Source organism: Temnothorax curvispinosus, unplaced genomic scaffold (genome assembly GCF_003070985.1).
Source record: "Temnothorax curvispinosus isolate PA1 unplaced genomic scaffold, ASM307098v1 QBEX01009552.1, whole genome shotgun sequence".
Taxonomy (NCBI): Eukaryota; Metazoa; Arthropoda; class Insecta; order Hymenoptera; family Formicidae; genus Temnothorax; species Temnothorax curvispinosus.
The window spans coordinates 267,630-284,761 of record NW_020219332.1 but is presented as its reverse complement, the minus strand read 5'-3'; the positions used below and the strand labels follow the sequence as shown (position 1 = coordinate 284,761).

At 35.5% G+C, this 17,132-nt stretch overlaps 2 protein-coding genes across 4 annotated transcripts; both read right to left on the bottom strand.

Annotated features, from left to right (window-relative positions):
* Positions 1 to 149: 149 nt before the first annotated feature.
* On the bottom strand, positions 150 to 1,123 carry LOC112459139 (hemK methyltransferase family member 2). Its single transcript, XM_025023121.1, has one exon. It carries the CDS (start codon positions 1,018 to 1,020, stop codon positions 373 to 375), a length of 648 nt encoding a protein of 215 aa, XP_024878889.1. The 5' UTR covers positions 1,021 to 1,123; the 3' UTR covers positions 150 to 372.
* LOC112459137 (peroxisomal membrane protein PMP34) lies at positions 1,037 to 14,796 on the bottom strand. 3 transcript variants are annotated; one of them, XM_025023117.1, is made up of 10 exons: positions 14,308 to 14,622; positions 13,587 to 13,867; positions 13,439 to 13,499; positions 12,695 to 12,761; positions 12,271 to 12,419; positions 11,735 to 11,848; positions 10,210 to 10,457; positions 10,043 to 10,107; positions 1,689 to 1,844; positions 1,037 to 1,442 (listed from the first exon to the last, which is right to left on the bottom strand). In XM_025023117.1, the coding sequence occupies exons 2-10, from the start codon at positions 13,656 to 13,658 to the stop codon at positions 1,136 to 1,138; spliced, it is 1,239 nt and encodes a 412-aa protein (XP_024878885.1). In that variant the 5' UTR covers positions 13,659 to 13,867; positions 14,308 to 14,622; the 3' UTR covers positions 1,037 to 1,135. The 3 variants fall into 3 exon arrangements, with proteins under 3 accessions (XP_024878885.1, XP_024878884.1, XP_024878883.1); XM_025023116.1 differs by lacking the exons at positions 1,037 to 1,442; positions 1,689 to 1,844; positions 14,308 to 14,622 and adding exons at positions 9,609 to 9,910; positions 14,631 to 14,796 and having other exon boundaries at positions 10,040 to 10,107; XM_025023115.1 differs by lacking the exons at positions 1,037 to 1,442; positions 1,689 to 1,844 and adding an exon at positions 9,609 to 9,910 and having other exon boundaries at positions 10,040 to 10,107.
* Positions 14,797 to 17,132: the final 2,336 nt, after the last annotated feature.

Here is a 17,132-nt window from a genome sequence, read left to right as displayed (position 1 = left end):
CAGAGAAATAGAAAGAGAAAGCGATATGAATGTATATCGCTTCCTCTTTCTCTCTTATATTCTTCTCTCTCGCAGAATTTTGCCAGAACTGTCAAGTTGGCCAGACTCTGATTAGAGGGTCTTTATTTTAGACAATACACTCTGTTATACCTGTATTAATTGCAATTATATATTACATAACAGTAGTTTACAAATAATACAAATATTATAGTTATCTACAAAAAGTGCAAGCTAATATGATTTAAATACCTGCAGTTAATCACCATAAATATTAATTAGACTTAGCATATGATTAATGAAATAATAATGCTTTCTTTTACTTCCTATAGAATTAGAAACTTTTAAAATGTCCTATGAATATTACGCGTAATGTTAACTTCTCATTTCCTTGATTTTATGAAAACGTAAAACGTACAAATGCTCTCCTCTTATTTTACGTTCACGAACAATTTCACCAGACATATTCAATTTTTGAAAAGCACTCAAGATATATTCAGGATCATTTTCTTTGATAACAACTAAATAAAACAAGCCTGTATCTGACAAGATTTCGGGAATCGTAGTGAATACCTGTTCCATAACTTGTCTACCATTTTTGCCACCTGCCCAAGTCTTGAATACAAGTCTATCATCTAATACTTCCTTACATTCTGTAACTACATACGGGGGATTGAATAAAATAATGTCAAATGTATATTTAATTTGTATGCAATCTAACAAATTCATTTGAAGGACATCTACGTCGGCTGAATTAACCAGACTAGTTCTTTTCGTGGCCTTACATGCATCAGGATTTATATCAATTGCAACAAAATGAACATTATGTCTCTTCAATGCCATTGCTAAAGCTGTGATAACTATACCAGAGCCACTACCTATTTCCAAGCAAATCCTTGGCTTTATAGTATGCAGAATCTTTAAATCTGCTTCCAAAGCATCTATTAAAAGATACGAATCTTCAGAAGGCTCATAAACTGTTTTGAGCTCCTCATCAGACAATTTAACTATCGGGGTCTCCATAACTTGTAAGAAAAAATGTAATAAGTTCTTATATAAAACTTATATAAAGTATAAATAATCTTTCAGTAACAATTTGGTCATGATATCTTATCAATTACACAATTAATATAAGAAATTATTGCTGCTTATCAGTCTCCGCTTTAGCTGACTCTTCTTTGTCAACAGTTACGCTGCTATATGTGGAACTATTATCTAAGAGCGTCTTTCGTTTGGCAGTGCTCTTCTCGACAGCTTGATGCACCTTGTTCAAGCGCTCTTGAGTGGTCTGCAAGATGTTGCTAACAATGGTGATCTTATGCTTAGCGTTAACAAGTTTTTTTACATAGGAGTCTGTGTCTAGCGGATACTGCAGTGCTTCGTTGATCCTCTGAAGTTCCTCCGTTAAGGTCTCAATCCGTTGCTTCAGCTCAATTTGGCATATCCTACCCAGAAAAGAACAGTCATATAAACCCAATAAACTCGTCTTGATATTTGCACGCAACATAATTTCGAACAAAAAACAAATAGACGAATCAATAAAAGTAGACATTAAATGTTCGTTTAATATTACGTTCCGCAAAAGAATCGTAGACACGATAAACACACAAAATACGATAGTGAAATTAAAGGAAAATCTATCGTTCGTTCATGGGCCCTGCAACGAATCGAAAGGAAATAATTGCGGTTACCTCGTAGCGCGAATTCTGTCATCCAGCTGGTCCACTGTAGGTTTCAGGAGGCTCATGAGACCCTCCGTTAACGCATCTCGCGTAGGATTTTCGCAAAAGTCGTCTATCTTGTCATCGATGGACGTATTATCACTCGCTGTATCGACATCCATGTTGTCGGTGTTGTCAGCGTACGAAATGAGGTTAGGCGGAGAACGGGAGAAGGCCAGACGCGCCCGTAAATTTCGATCGATATTACGCTTACGCCGCTCGGCGATTGGCTCCCTCTCGCTTCGAGATATATCGATGGGCGAACGTTTCAAAACTTTGAAAGAGACGCAGACGAGTAGAAAACGCGTTGGAAAGGTTTGCATCTCCTATTGCACTGTGTTTCTCTCGATCTTTATCGCATAAAATACAAGTTTTTACTGCACGAGTGTTTGTTTAAAAAATTCTAGGCGCCTATCTAATAAAAAAACCGTCAGTGAGTAAAATATGTTGCATTGCCGACGCGAGTGCGCGAAAGATTCGTGATTTGTGCAATAGTATTTAATACAGAGTTGATATTAATTGCTGTATGACTCAGGCTGTTGATACAACATTATTTTTTTCTCCGTGTATATTTGCCAAATTTAAATACGTGCCTATAAATTTCAAGCAACTGGTATATACTTCGCATGTTCTGTGATACAAATAACATTATAATAGATGCATTAATAAATAATGCATTGACATAACGTATGTGCTTATGGGTGCTATTGGTATGTGCTTATGTGCGTATGTGCTTATGGTACGTATGTGCTTATGTGGTTCTGTATTGTTCTCCCGTAAGCACAATAAATCGATAAATAATGATGATGCTCCAGGATTAATTATTTAGCCTAGTACGTCTGATCTTGTCTATCCATTTTAGGGCAACGGATTTCTAAGAAGTCGCATTTATCTATAGTACTATTATATAGATACAATACATAAATATATCTAATATTGGTCTTACAAATTCGTTACCCCATATACTATTATAAAAAATTCGTCACTCACCGATCCGATGCGCAACGGGCGGAGTAATGCGGCCACGTAGCTACGATGATACTGTAACAAAAACGAAAGATATAAATTAAAGAGGCGCTGAAAATGATAAATGTTTCAAAAGATACACATAATTTTACGCGCATCTAAATTCGTCTTTCAATTAGATTCACTGATATAATTATCTACTTTCCGGAAAAAATATTTACAAAAATAAATTTTTATAAAATTTTAAATAATTCCTTTTTCTCTAATTATTTTTAGCTTATCGAAATAAAACTCCGAATAAATGAGGAAAAACTATTAATTTTATGCAGATAAAAAATGATATATACTCACCCCAAGGTTGCTCCGCCGGGGCCCGATGTCTTTCTCAGACCTCCTCCTCCTCCCAGAGGACGTCAGGCCTCCTCCTCTCACCGCACAGGACACTCGCGAGAAACACTCGCGGATAACAAACTACAATCGCGCGCGGACTAATTTTAGTATAAAAGTCTTTCTCGCGCGATACTGTACGGCATTCTCGTTTAAGAAAGTCCTTTAGTCCGATTACTTGAACGGCATTCCCGAAGCAAACGCGATAACCCCCGAGGGGCGGGACGAGCAATTATCGTCCGCGAATATCACGACGAAACTGCAAATCACTTACAACTCACAATTGCCGTACCAGGTATACCTTCGCCTCGACGCTCTCGACATCTCCGCCTCAAGCGAGCGATTCGCGCGACACATTAATTCATTCACGACACTTGATAACATACTTGACGCAAATTATTAAGCGCATCGTCGACTATTCCCGCGAAACGAGGAGCAGGAATGCCAATCGCACGAACAAGCGCGCGTTCCGAATAATAGAGGATTCACATTGCGTCCGATGTTCGACGTACGACGATCCGATATCCAATAACAGAATTTATTATTAGAGACAAAAATTTCTTATTGGATTTCGGATCGTCGTACGTCGAACATCGGACGCAGTGTGAATCTTCCAACAGCACCCACGGCACGGAGCACGGAGCACGGAACACGGAGCACCTGTCCGAAATTCATCCGCGGGTAACGGTATTCCGAGTGTCGACGAAAACAAGTAGCGAGGCCGTCTCGCCGATGGAAACAATCGTCCGCGCGCCGACTTTGAACATACGCTGCTCCGAAATCGGCGGATTCATTCAACGGTCGCGACTGCCGAAGTGCCGAGTGCTGCGTGCTGCGTGCCGCGCGACGCGCGCGCAAGATACGTTACTCGTTGAACGTCGGTCGGTCGGTACGAGTGGCGGGTCATTCGTGTATGTAATTTCTTTCTCGTGAACGAAAAGAAATCCTCCGGTTACAGAGTGTGTTGCAAGTTGAATGTACGCCGAATACTCTGTTTCTTTTCGTGTCGACTACAAACGAGTAGACGAACGCCGAGTGCCGGGATTGGCCTCTCTCTGCCGATAACCAAGATGGCCCCCGGTGGCACCCTGCCACCTCGACTCGTCACGTCGCAACGCTATTGGCTCGCTCCCGCCTCGAGATATATCGATGGGTGAAATTGCGATTCTCGAACTTCGAAAGCGACGCCGACGATTAACGTACTCCTCGCAATGGCTACTGTGGCTAGTGGAGTCGTGGCTCCGATCCGCTCCGTGTTTCTGGCGGTCTTTAGCGCGTAAAGTGAAGGTCTGTGCCGCAATAATGAATCTCGCGCGGGAGAGATTATCGCGACTGTTCCGCGAAATGTGTCGGATATGTGTTGTGACGTGCATCGCGAGTGAGTATCAGTGGATGTGTGAGCCGGTGAATCGACGAGTCGTATCAGTGAATCAGTGGTGATTCACTGAATTTCGGCGTTCTAGGGCTTCTGATTCCAATTTGGTTCGGTAATCCCTGTGACAGCGAGGTCCTAGACGCGCGTCTGATGAAAAATCCGCCACGGGTAGTGTATGTTACCATCTTTGACGACGCGAGCACGCGAGAGATTCGCGATTCTCGCGATCGTAGTTAACACGTAATTGATAGTAAGCGCTATAATTATCGACAATTGTTTGCATTATTGCACTGGATTATAATTTTGAGTCAATTAGAAAAAGTATGACATGAAGATATACGTGGAGCTACCGGTAGTGACGAAAATAATGGTCCTGTCAATCAGAGATCCGTCAACTTAGCGCCGTGCGACTGTAGCGTTAATCGTAGGATTTTTTATCAGGCTGATCATGCTTGAATTAAAAAGTGCAGTACTTACGTAGAAAGTAATTGGCGATTTTTACATGTAGTAATTAAGAGATAGTTGGGGAGATAGTATTTTTTTTATATGTTTGTATAGTAATGTAATCGATTAGTATAGTAATCGTGATCATTTTTCTACATTAGCCACGATCACCACTAGTAATTGTATTGTAAAATAAAACCACGAAATCGCAATAATGTTGTGCTTGTTATGTCCTTAGATTATGTGCATGAAGTAACATGCAGTATTTTTATATGTATAGATGTAGTCATTAATGGCATTCTTGTTTGTAATAATTAACAGTGATTGCGATAATTTTCATTTGCCGTGATCACTGCTGATAGTTGTTTTATAGATTAGAAGCATGAAGTCATTTTAATTAACGTTATGAGATTGCTAATTTCATGAGATTATATATATGCATAAATTAATATGCTGTGTTTGTACATGTAGTAATTGATGATATCCTTATTTGTAATAATTAGCAGTGATTGCGATAATTTTTATTAGCCATAATCATTGCTGATGACTGTTTTCGTAGATTGAAAGCATGAAATTATTTTTAAGTTAACGCTGTGATTGCTATATTTATGAAATTATATGAATGAAGTAGTATATATTGCTATATGAAGTAAATAAGGGTACTTTTACTAATTAGCAGAGATTGCGATAATTTTCTTTATTAGCCGTGGTCACTGCTAATATCTGCTCTGTAAATTAAATTTATTTCAGTTAGTGCTGCGTGATTGATTAAAAATTATCCGCATGAATTAGCACGTATAATATTCGCATTCACATAATAATTATAAATAATGTTTATTTCTGTAGCGATTGATAAGATTTATAATAAGGAATAATTATTTTCTGCATTATAAGTGTGAAAAATTATTGCGATTAATGATATGGCCGCCGCGCTTATAAAAATTAATAACGTATTATATATTCGCGAATTATGAGTTATTGGGAATAAATATTGCATGATGATAAATGCATAGTAGCAGATGTGTTGAGGAAAATATTGAGCAGTCTCATTGTATTGTGCATAGAATCAGTCAGAGTGGCGGATTTTTGGCATTTTAAGTATGTGATACCAAATACTAGACGCGCGTCTTTTGCATTTAATAAAAAACCTATCCAATTCCGTGTTTAATTACTACGATTGTGATATTGTGATTTCGGTGCTTTGTGCCTCTATAACGGGATCTATTGGAATAATCCGAGGAGTAATCTTCGAGGATCGGGAGAGATTGGAACTTCAAGCTGTGTGTGTGTCTTTGCTCCAACTACAATTGGTGAGTAAAATAATTGCATTTTGTAATAATGAAAATTATTATATGACCTGCCTGCACAATTTATTATATGCATTTTGTCATTCTCAAGAATTTTATCAAAGAAACTAACAAGAATATAAATACGATATAACAATAAATCTTTAATAATAAATCTGAGTTTTTTTTATAAATGATTTAAATTAAGTTTATGTATATGCTTTTCTATAAATTATTTCAAAGATGTTTCCTATTCTTGTTCTCTGTTCATTGTTATGGAAAAATATCACTTATGGTGAATCAAAATATCGACAAGTCATGTAATAATAACTAATATGAATTTATGATACAATATTGTTGCGTGTATCATTGTTTTGCACGAAGAAAAACGAAAGGCCAGAAAACAATATCGAAAAAGACGTTAAAGAAAGAGAAACTGGTCGTTCGATAAGTTTTCATTCTTGTGTGATTAACTATCGAGGATGGTTTCGTATTATGACTCGTAAGATTTGACCCATTATCCTTTTTATTCATCTTGCCGTCATAATTAATAGCGTTACAATCCGACGAGTCTAAATCCTCGGAACTCACATCGATAGATTTACGATGCCTCATTGATTTCCTGCATATAAATTGCAGCGTATATACATAACTATTTGAACATAATTAAACACAGAGTTTAATTAAACATAGAATTTAATTTAGAATTCGAGGACTTTTTTCATCTCGCGAAATAAATATTTTTTTTTTACCATTTTCTCGCGCTTTCTATTTCGGGAGAACTCCACGATTCGGTCTCGGTACGTTGATCAACACGAACAGTAGACGCGTATTTATGATCATTGCACGATCGACATTCGCATTTTAACGCTAAGCTTTTTAACAATGTGACGGAGCGCGGATCGTCGCCAGCGCCTGTAATACTCGGCGATTCCTTCGGTGTCGGCAAATCTCCCTCGAATTCCTCATCAGCATCCATCTCTGAACTTTTTTCGAGACACCAAAGATTTCTAAGCGAAAAGTATTTCACTTAAATTGTTGATAAAATTTTTTAACATGTAAAATAACAAATATCTATCTTTTTAAAGACTTGACTTACGAATTTTCATGGACGGTTGGTAAGATGTTCTTGGTTTTTAATTGTTGATAGTTCACTGCATTCCAAGGTTCCCTGTTTGAACTGTTTTTCAATTTTATTAACATGTTATACGTGTTGATTCAAATTATTTGATTATACTGCAAATTGTACAAACGAGATATATTTATTGTATCAATAGGATAAAAATAAATAATTATTCAACAAAATAGTCATTAATACTTATAACTAAAGATTATTTAGTAACTACTTTTTTATATTTAAAAGAGATCTGATTATATTTTTTATATATAAATGTAAAAATAAGCATTTAATGATCATTAACTTATGATGCAATTAGCTTGCCGATACAAGTTATAATTATTTTTTTACTTTACTCACGTACTCGAATATCAACTTTTCCTCTTCATTGTCCGTGGACGATTTCATATCTGTGGAACACTTTAATTCATTCCACGCTGATAATTTGGGATTCTGTTAATTAAAATTATTTAAAGATTGGCGTACTAAAAAATTAATGCTCTGTTTGATCAAATAAATATGTAATTATACCGGATAAATGCGAGATTCTCCATGTATATGTAAGGAATTAGGTTTTATCGGAAGTTTTATGCGTGGAATTTTGCTGATCTTATTTTGAGGGATACACGATCTTCTATCTTTATCAATTTTATCAGAATTTTCTTGAAATACGCCGACAGCTTTGTTCGCAAGATTTTCATCATTTTTTGCAATTCCTGACGTCTTTGGAACGTTTCGAGAATGCACCAAATTCTTCTAAATATTACACAAATTAATTGCAAAATTAGTATAGCGAATAAGAAAGATTTTATTGGAACGAACTTGGTGAAGATTAGACGGCGTTTGGCGATTCGTAATAATGCCGTCGCTAATTTCCTGCCCATAATTTTCAACGTTTCGAATAATTTCCGCGGAAGGTATCGACTCCTTTTTAATCTCGGCGACGTTGTAGATCGACGGACGAGTTTTTGCAACCTTTTTTGCTTGTACCTTCGATTTAAAAACAATTCCTTTTTTTTTAGTAGTTACACCTGCTTTCTCGCAAACATGAAGGTTTCTTTTCTGGGTCGGCGCCGACGATTCACCGCTGGGCTCCGACCAACTCGCCTTTTGCGTATTATTGTCGATTTTTGAGTATATGGGAATGTCGGGCTGACTAATTGCCGCCTCGTAATTATAGGATATAACCGGGGTTTTTGATTCCGGTTTACTTTTCGGTTCGATCGTTGAACCGATTGGTTCTTTATTGACCGCATTTTCGCACGTATTGCGACGCAATGATGGATTCATCGTGTCTCCAGCATGACTAATGCTGCAATTAAAATTCGATCTTCGTTATTATTATAAATTATCTTTTATTTACTGACGTATTTCTTTGATAAATTTAATAAAAATGGAAAACTGTAATGCTATAACAAATTGAAGACTATAGTAATAGTGAGAATATTGTAAATGCATGAAATACCTATTTCAACTCACTGAAAGAATATCTTAAGGTATTTAACAAATATTAACATGAATATCTCGTTCATCAAGCTAAAGAAATGTAATGCATTAATTCTGCTTTAAGTTTTTATCTTCGATAATGAAAATGTATATGTTTTCTTTTTAACTACTTACTTGGAAGTCGCGGATATGCAATCGTTAGACCTTGACTGACTTTTCGATGACTTGCGTATTTTAAGCTTAGTCAAAAGTTTTAATATCGCCTCGGATCGCTTGCGATCGATCTTGCGGGAGTATTCGCGTCGCGCGGTGACATTTACATATTTCGCACCTTCATCTTGCTGTCCCGCATTTACTTTACGCGTTTGAAAAAGCGGCAACACCGAGTGATTCAACTTGTACCGAAATTGCGGCCGAAAACGATGGTGCGATTTTCGTGAACTCGCCAGTATCTCACGCGAGTATGGTCACATTTTTCTTGGATATACTTCTGCAAATTCTATTGCCCGATTAACCGTTTCTTTTTGACACGTTGTCGTCGGACTCGATAAAGTTACGCGCGTTTCAACGCCAACTCGATTATCGAAATATTGTGATTGCATTTTGTTTAATTAATTTTCGAGTGATTTTCGATACCTTTTTAAAATATATTGATACTGTTGCAAGTTTACATTATTATGCTATGGATTTTCAATCAGTCGGTACATTTCAGAACTACATAATATATTGGCTTTTCCACTTAACAGGGATTTTTTGCTTAATAGAAATGTAAATTACGTCTATTGAAATATAATTATGATATGTCTACTGAAAATATGTTACATATTAAAAAAAGAATGATTAACATACGTTCTTTTAAACACAAGCTGTTTACCATACTGCATACAGTAAATTCAATGCTATTTTATTATATTTATTCATGAATTATACAAAGAAGATAACATATACGTGGGAATGTACAAAATTTGATTTAAGATTCAAGACTTAAGTTCGCTTCGTAATAATATCGTTATTGGGAATGAATCGTTATCTGAGATAAGGTTTGTGCATAAGTATTCGGAAAACGAATCGTGCGATTTTCTCGTAAGCCAGGAACATCAAAGCGGCTGTGAGGGTAGTTTGTAAAAGTTTGGCCTCCATCCCTTTGTACAAACCGCTTATTCCTTGCTTCCTGCGTGCAAAAATTACACTCTTACATCACTCTTATAAAAATTGCAACTCATACGACTTTTATTTAAATTGCAACGATAAAATGTAAAATAAATACATCACATATTCATGTGACATTATCTGTACTTACTTTAGAATGTAAAATAGTATTTGCAACGTGCCTGCATCTGGAGGTAGATTAGGATATCTGTCCCCATGCTGAAATTACAATAGTTTAGCAATTTGAACATCGCGTGGTATTTTATCGGTAGAATTTATTTTTTTCTCAAACAAACTAAGAATGTCAGTAATGTTCGATACCCTCAACTTTGTTTGCACAAGCTGCAAAGGATATGTCATCCATGTGGCAACCGTTTTCGCTGCCGCTCCTATAACGAAGAACATCCATGCCGGTGGTTGAGCACCGCCAAGGGATGCGATGATCCTTCTTTTAATGCTTTCATATGTCATGAATTGGATAGCCGGATTCGCGACAAGCATAAGACTCGGCATCGTGCCCGCCCACAATTGTCTCAAACCTTCGTACTTCCATATGTGTAGGAGACCATCTGTAAAACGCGATGACATATTAGAAAACAGGCCTAACAATTAATATGTTATACATAGACGCTAACGTGGTATTACATGACAACAAATACAATGCAGACTAAGTGTCAGCACAAGAACGTCCGTAACACGTTAAATCCGTAATGTAACTTTTTGTTACGTTACGTCCTTCTTTGTGCGTTGACCTGCAAAGTCCAAGTTTACGTACGGATCTAAATATATGATTGGCACTTAACGTAACGTAACGTGTTACGATTATTCTTGTGCAGAGAGCCTAATCCTAATCCCGTTCGAAAATATCTTTAATTTGGGATCTTATTAGTTTCGAAATTAAATTTGTTTAGTTAAGGAATTCGGTTTTAACATGAATTTTTTTTATTAAGCGGTCTGATAGATCATGGCATACTTTCTTTGTAAACTTTTTGAATTTTTGCAATATCTTCAAAATTGAAGGAAATTAGTACACGAAAGTGTGCTGTGACGTCATACCTTATATAAGAAATGACGTCATACCTTTTGAAGTTGCCGTCATCAAAGAAACTTTAGCAAGCTATAACTTTCTCTTTGACTGGGAGCCAAAACCCCCCATGACCGTTGCGGGGTCCTTTAGATTTTTTTTTTAAATTCAAAAAGTACTAAAAATTGGCTTAGATTCTCTACATTAATTATGGATACCGCTTAATAAAAAAAAAAATGTTAAAACCGAATTACATGTTATGAAAATTAATTATTCCGTCTGGGTCACAAAAAATTATTTACCATCAGAAAGTTATTTGTCTCTGATACATTATTTACACAATTTTTTATTACTCGAGTATATGTATACGTAATTTATGTATACGTCATTTTTTTTATGTAATGAGATACGATTCAGAAGAAGAACAATAACTCTTCTATCTTATTGATAATGTCACGCACGCGATAAATTTATAATTTATTATTATCTCCATAAAATGATTTATTCCGCGATAACTCAATGCTTATGAATATCACAATTGTTTCAAGTGATAAAATAAATTCGCGACATATGACGAAGAATATTTTCGTGAATGCACATGTTGACACGTGTGATGCATGTATCGTCAAACAGTGGATATATGCGATGCATTAATATCGTTATGTACGATATTGTTTGATATTTAAATGAAGCGTGATTGGAACCGTCAATATTGAAAATACAAGAATAATCGAAAATGAAATTTTCACTCGCACTAACATCAAAACGTCATTATCACTCATCTAAATAAATATTTGAATATTTTACGGAATTCTAACGTACCGTACAGCGTAGTATATTCGTTGTTATTTCTTTCTGAAGGGAGTCCAATACCTCTCATCTTCAATCTTGTGTTTACAACCCACAGGGGTGTCGTAGTGAGGACATTGATAACACCTGATACGAACATGTATAGATATATAGTGTGTCATGAGTTTCCACCAATGTTACACGTAGCAAACTTTTTCCGTTAAATCGGAGTCTATATTTTCTTGAAGGAAAGTTCGAGTGAATTATTTTTATTGTTTCTCTCATGTCAATTTGTTAATTTTCCTATATAATTTAACACCTTTCAGTGTTATTAATATAATTACGTATCTTTATTACTAAACCTTCGATTCAAATTCTTTTTAGATAAAAAGTATGTTAAATAAATTGAGAAATATAATTCCAAGCAATTCAAGTATTGCTTATATTATTTTAGTTAGTTTCTACATTTGTTTAATCGCTTGTAACTAAAAAAATTTCAATGCTCTGATTATTTGCGGAAAAAGTTGAATTTTATTACTTGAAACATATACTCTATTGAGAAACGGTACCAGCGATTGATGCAATAAGCAAGTCGCCACCAGCTGTTTGATTCCTTTTGCTTCTTAGTTCTTTCAAGCCGTGGAATGTGTAGAAATAAATAAAGTTACTCGCGCATAAGCTTTGCAGAACAGGAACGATACCTCTGTACAGCGTATACCTTGGAAAAAAAGACGAACAACAGTTAAGTTATACCACATACATTTTAAAAATATGGATAATATGGATTAATAAATAATTTCTTATCCACGTGCTTATACTAGAGTTTGTCAATAATAGACTAATAGAGAAACTGGTTTCTCGACTGCGGTTCCTCGAACTGGTTTTTCGACTGGTTTGTCATAATTTAAGTATACGACGTTTCATTCATCTGTTAGAGACACGTGTCGGGTTTGTTTTAAGAAAGCACATATTAAACAAAGCATGTATACGTACGATCCTTCTTTCGCAATGAGCTCTCGTATGATTGCCAATGTGTTTTTTGCTTGGCGTCCTTCTTCCACTGTAAGCAGAAGAGCAGGTTGGTTAAGAGATTATTGAATGAAGCGAAAATAAAGGTTGTGAATAAGTATCATAAGAAATAAAATGCATCTTTAAATAAGAAATAAAATAAAATTATAAATGTTTATAAAGTTTTTATCTTGAATTTTGACACAAATTACAAATTTATTCTTTTCAAACGTACATAAAGCAAGTTTTATATATGTTTGAAACGAATCATTTATTGCTTTGTCTCTCATTATATTAAATTTGACACGGAAATTATGTGTCAATTCATGATGACGTACAAATGCATTTAAATTGATGTCTGAATGAGTAAACGCATGAATAAAAAATGCGCCTATAAAACACACGCTTGAAGCCATAAATATCGACAATTAAAAGTGAAAACAAGATATAACATGCATTTAGCATAAAGTTATTGATGCGAGCATTAATGGCAACGAAATCATGAAAGTGGAAACAAGACATAGCATGCATTTGCATAAAGTTATTGATGCGAGAATTAATGGTAACGAAATCATGACAAAAAAGTAGCGCGATACTGTCCGGGAGTGACATCGCATATTTAATGAAATTGAAGGCTTGCTTGCTGATGTTTCATTTCAATGCATCGCGGAGGAAACGAGCACATAATTGATTTGTCATGTGTCCGATAGACACGAATATACGGCTTACATTGTAAACGGCTTCGAACGGTATCTAAAGGATAAAAGGCTGCCATTGCGACGACGCTACCCTGAAATGTCGAAATGTCAAAGTTATCCTACGGCGATGGGGTAACACGTGTAGTACGATTTCTATGACGTGTAAAATATACACTCACCGCTGCACCGGATATCGCGTGCACCAACGTGTCGTATGTAAAGATGCTTCTATTGTGTCCGCTGCCACCCATTTTTTACGGCGTTCTCAACGTGAGTTAATGGTCTCGAGAATTGTGTAATATGACACGATAACGGGACAGGTTAACTTGTTATCTCAAGAAACAGTTTAGCGGTATCGCAGGTAATGCGATTCAAATGGTATTGCAACGACACGTCATCGCATAATATCTCAATCGATCCGATGGCGCTTGTAAAACGTTTTTCTATGAAGCAATCCCTCCTGGAAAGAAACATACCGGATGTTGCTAAACCACATTATACATTGAGAAATACATTGAGAAAAAGAAAAGTTTTCTAAAATTGAACGCATAATGTTCCAAATTAGGAAATTGTTTTTAAAATTCTTCATTTTGTAATATAATTATTTAGCTAAATATAAAATGAAGAGCTATTAGATAATTAGTTTTTTAATAGGTAACAAGATTATTTTTATATTTCAAAAGAGATTTGGCTTATTCTCTATATTTCTCTTTGTAAGAATTTAATTAAGAAACATATTAGAAAAGTATTTTTGCAATTCTTTAATTATTTTTATTTAATTTCTTTATCTACTTCCAATAAAATCAGTTTCTGTTTTCGAAAGTATGTGATTCTAAAAAATAAACGCTTCAATTTATTGATTCTCTCCTGCATGAGACGAATATTTTCATCGTAAGTTACCTTATCGAGTTTATGTATTTGACACAAATTTAAGGAAAATCAGTTGTCCATCGCACTTTACACTATTATATTTATTTTAAAGTTAATTTTGTAAATTGGACGTCGAATTAGTCGCGAGAGATTACACGATACATCGGAGAGCGTTTATTTAGCGCGCGAGTGCGAGTGCTCACTCCGCGATGAACGAACGCACTGACACTGTCTGTGTAATTCCGTGGCACAACGGCACTCTTATATAAGAGGAAGACCATGACACGCGCGTTCTACGTTGGCCTTCGCGTCTCGCGCCTGGCTCGCGACTGACGGTGAGCTGCTTCACGTACCGTCGCGTGCGTTATCTCTCCATGTAAAAAAGTGGGAACGATGTTATAGGTTGCGCGGCTACACTGCCTCTGCGTTCTGCTGTTCATTCACGTTTTGATCCGTACAGATCCGCACCCGAACGATTGCCGATATTTCGACGTAGTTAGCAGGCGCGTGGAATGGCCAACACGCTTGCGCTCTCAAAGCGCTTCTCTAGCTATAGGAGCGGAGAGGTCGATGTGGCCAACGGCGTACATGCGCATTGAACGGGGAGGTTGATTGTCGGTGGTTTAGCAATTCAATCCTTCTGCGCTTCGAAAACCGGGGAAAAGGGTCAAACGAGATCTCGAAACACGGAAATTGCGCGAAAATACGCGCTGCCTTCTCGAAACGCGACGCTCTGTTTAAGCCCCAAATGTTTATAGCCTAGATTTTAACATTTTTATATGTAATTCAAAGTCACGACGTAAAGCTTTGAAAGACAGAGAGGAGAAGAAATTAAACGGAAATTGCGTGAAGATAACTTCGTTATTCGTTGAAAACGTGACGCTTTGTATTTCAAATGTAAATTTCAGATTTTATACTTTCGTATAGCGTACTGTACATTGAAGTTAAAAAAAAATGGAAAATAAGTCAAACGCAATTTTGTGAAGCATAAAAATTACGTAATGCACTTTTTTAAACGCGATAATTCATGCTTTAGAAATGCATTTATGCATATCATTTACTTATATCTTAATATCGTATGCCTTAATGTTAATTTTCGTGTAATTTAATTAATCTGTTAGTAACAATTATCCTAACGAACGGGGAAACATTAATATGTACAAATATTAATTAATGATTATTATATATTAATGCTTAGTCGCACTAGCAATCTCATTAGTAGATAATTAATTAATAATTAATAGTGTGTACATGCTTTTACATATACTAATTACAATAATGAATAAGCTTTTTACTATTTCCACGTGTCTTTTTTATCTTTTACTGTTTTTCGTGTCTTTCTTAAGTATTTTTAAAAGTATTTTTAAAAGTGCTTTGTAAAGATAAGAAATTTTCACGACTAAGTAATGTTTTCCATATTCTAATATCAGGTTCTTTCGTAATAACAGTTCTTCTGAGAAAAATAAAACGACGCTGCACGTACATAAATATGGGATAAAATTTCAAAACCAATATCATCTTAACAACGTACGTTGGAAAGATGCAAATTGTGTGACGTATAGAGACCTCCAGTGTGTCTCCGCAGTGTCTGGAATTCTCCAAGTTCTCGTCAGAGTTTAATTAAACATTCCACGACAGTGGAATGCGCTCTTAAGTGCATTTACGCCCTTCTCCTAAACCGCTGTCAACGTGTGTGGCGATAACTCTTTTTTCGGAAATCCTGCGATTTATAAATCATTTTTCGAAGCATAAATTTTAGATTGTAGAGGTTGAAAAAAAGAACATAGCCGTCTTAAATCTCTCGCCGAAAGTCTCCCGCGGGAAATTTTTACATGTTGGGAGTAAAATTAATATTTATGTGTTTATGTTTGTCTAACTTATCCTCCTTAAGAATCAGGTGAAACTGTTTATTAAGATAAATCGTGAATAAACAAAGTGATAAGTAGAAATAAATGAATAAAATTAAGTTAAATATATACATATACAATACTTGTTTACTTTGCCGAAAGATTGATTTTGTTATCTGCGAAATAACGTTATAATGCATCACAAGGATTATAATTATCATAATTTATGAGTGTATCACAAAATAACTACTTTTTAAAGTATTTAATTTAAAAGTGTGAAATTGTTTCGAAGAAATTAAAATATAAAGTATTATTAATATTAAAAGTTTGCTGGACTCTTAAGAGGTAAATATAATTGTATACGGAGCAAAATATAAGTTATTAAGTCTTTCATCAAGCTAAAAGAAGATTCTAGTACCTATACCTTAACGTCGTATTTTTAACACGGTTACCTCGAGTATACCTATTTCAGTCCATCGTCGCTTTCAAACGAACAACGAAAACTCATTCACGTCTCTTTGTTTCAGTTTTATTGAACTCAAACTTGTATTAGTTTTCGAGTAACAAAAAGGTTTTCTATAGGGCTTTTAATATTGAATAACACGTATTGATTCTTTCTTATTGAAAAAAGCGAGAGAATGCAAAAGGCCATTGTTAATTATGAAAATGCATTTTCTGTTTTCCGAATGTCAATCATGTCGATTAAACATCGCGTTAATTAAACATCAATTAAATGTCAATTAAACGTCAAATAAATATTAATTGAATATCTAATGCGTTTTTGTAACAAGTTTTATCGTTTTGCTTGTAATCACGATCGCTTATCTTTCGTTGAAATTACTTTAATGCGCACTGAGGTTTCCAGATTTCCGAAAATCTAATGACCACGTGCACAGACCCGTATCGTATTCATCTCGTTATAACACGACTATTTTTATCCCACCATATCGGAGCGCGATTAATATCTGAGAAAATTCGACTAATGAGTTATCGATCAAACCAATAAGA

Coding starts and splice junctions, on each gene's coding strand:
- LOC112459137 (XM_025023117.1), bottom strand. CDS start 13,658: ATGGGTGGCAGCGGACACAATAGAAGCATCTTTACATACGACACGTTG. Junction 13,500..13,586: donor ACGCGATATCCGGTGCAGCG/GTGAGTGTATAT, acceptor TCGACATTTCAG/GGTAGCGTCGTCGCAATGGC. Junction 1,845..10,042: donor CAAATACTATTTTACATTCT/AAAGTAAGTACA, acceptor TGACAACACCGA/CAACATGGATGTCGATACAG.
- LOC112459139 (XM_025023121.1), bottom strand. CDS start 1,020: ATGGAGACCCCGATAGTTAAATTGTCTGATGAGGAGCTCAAAACAGTT.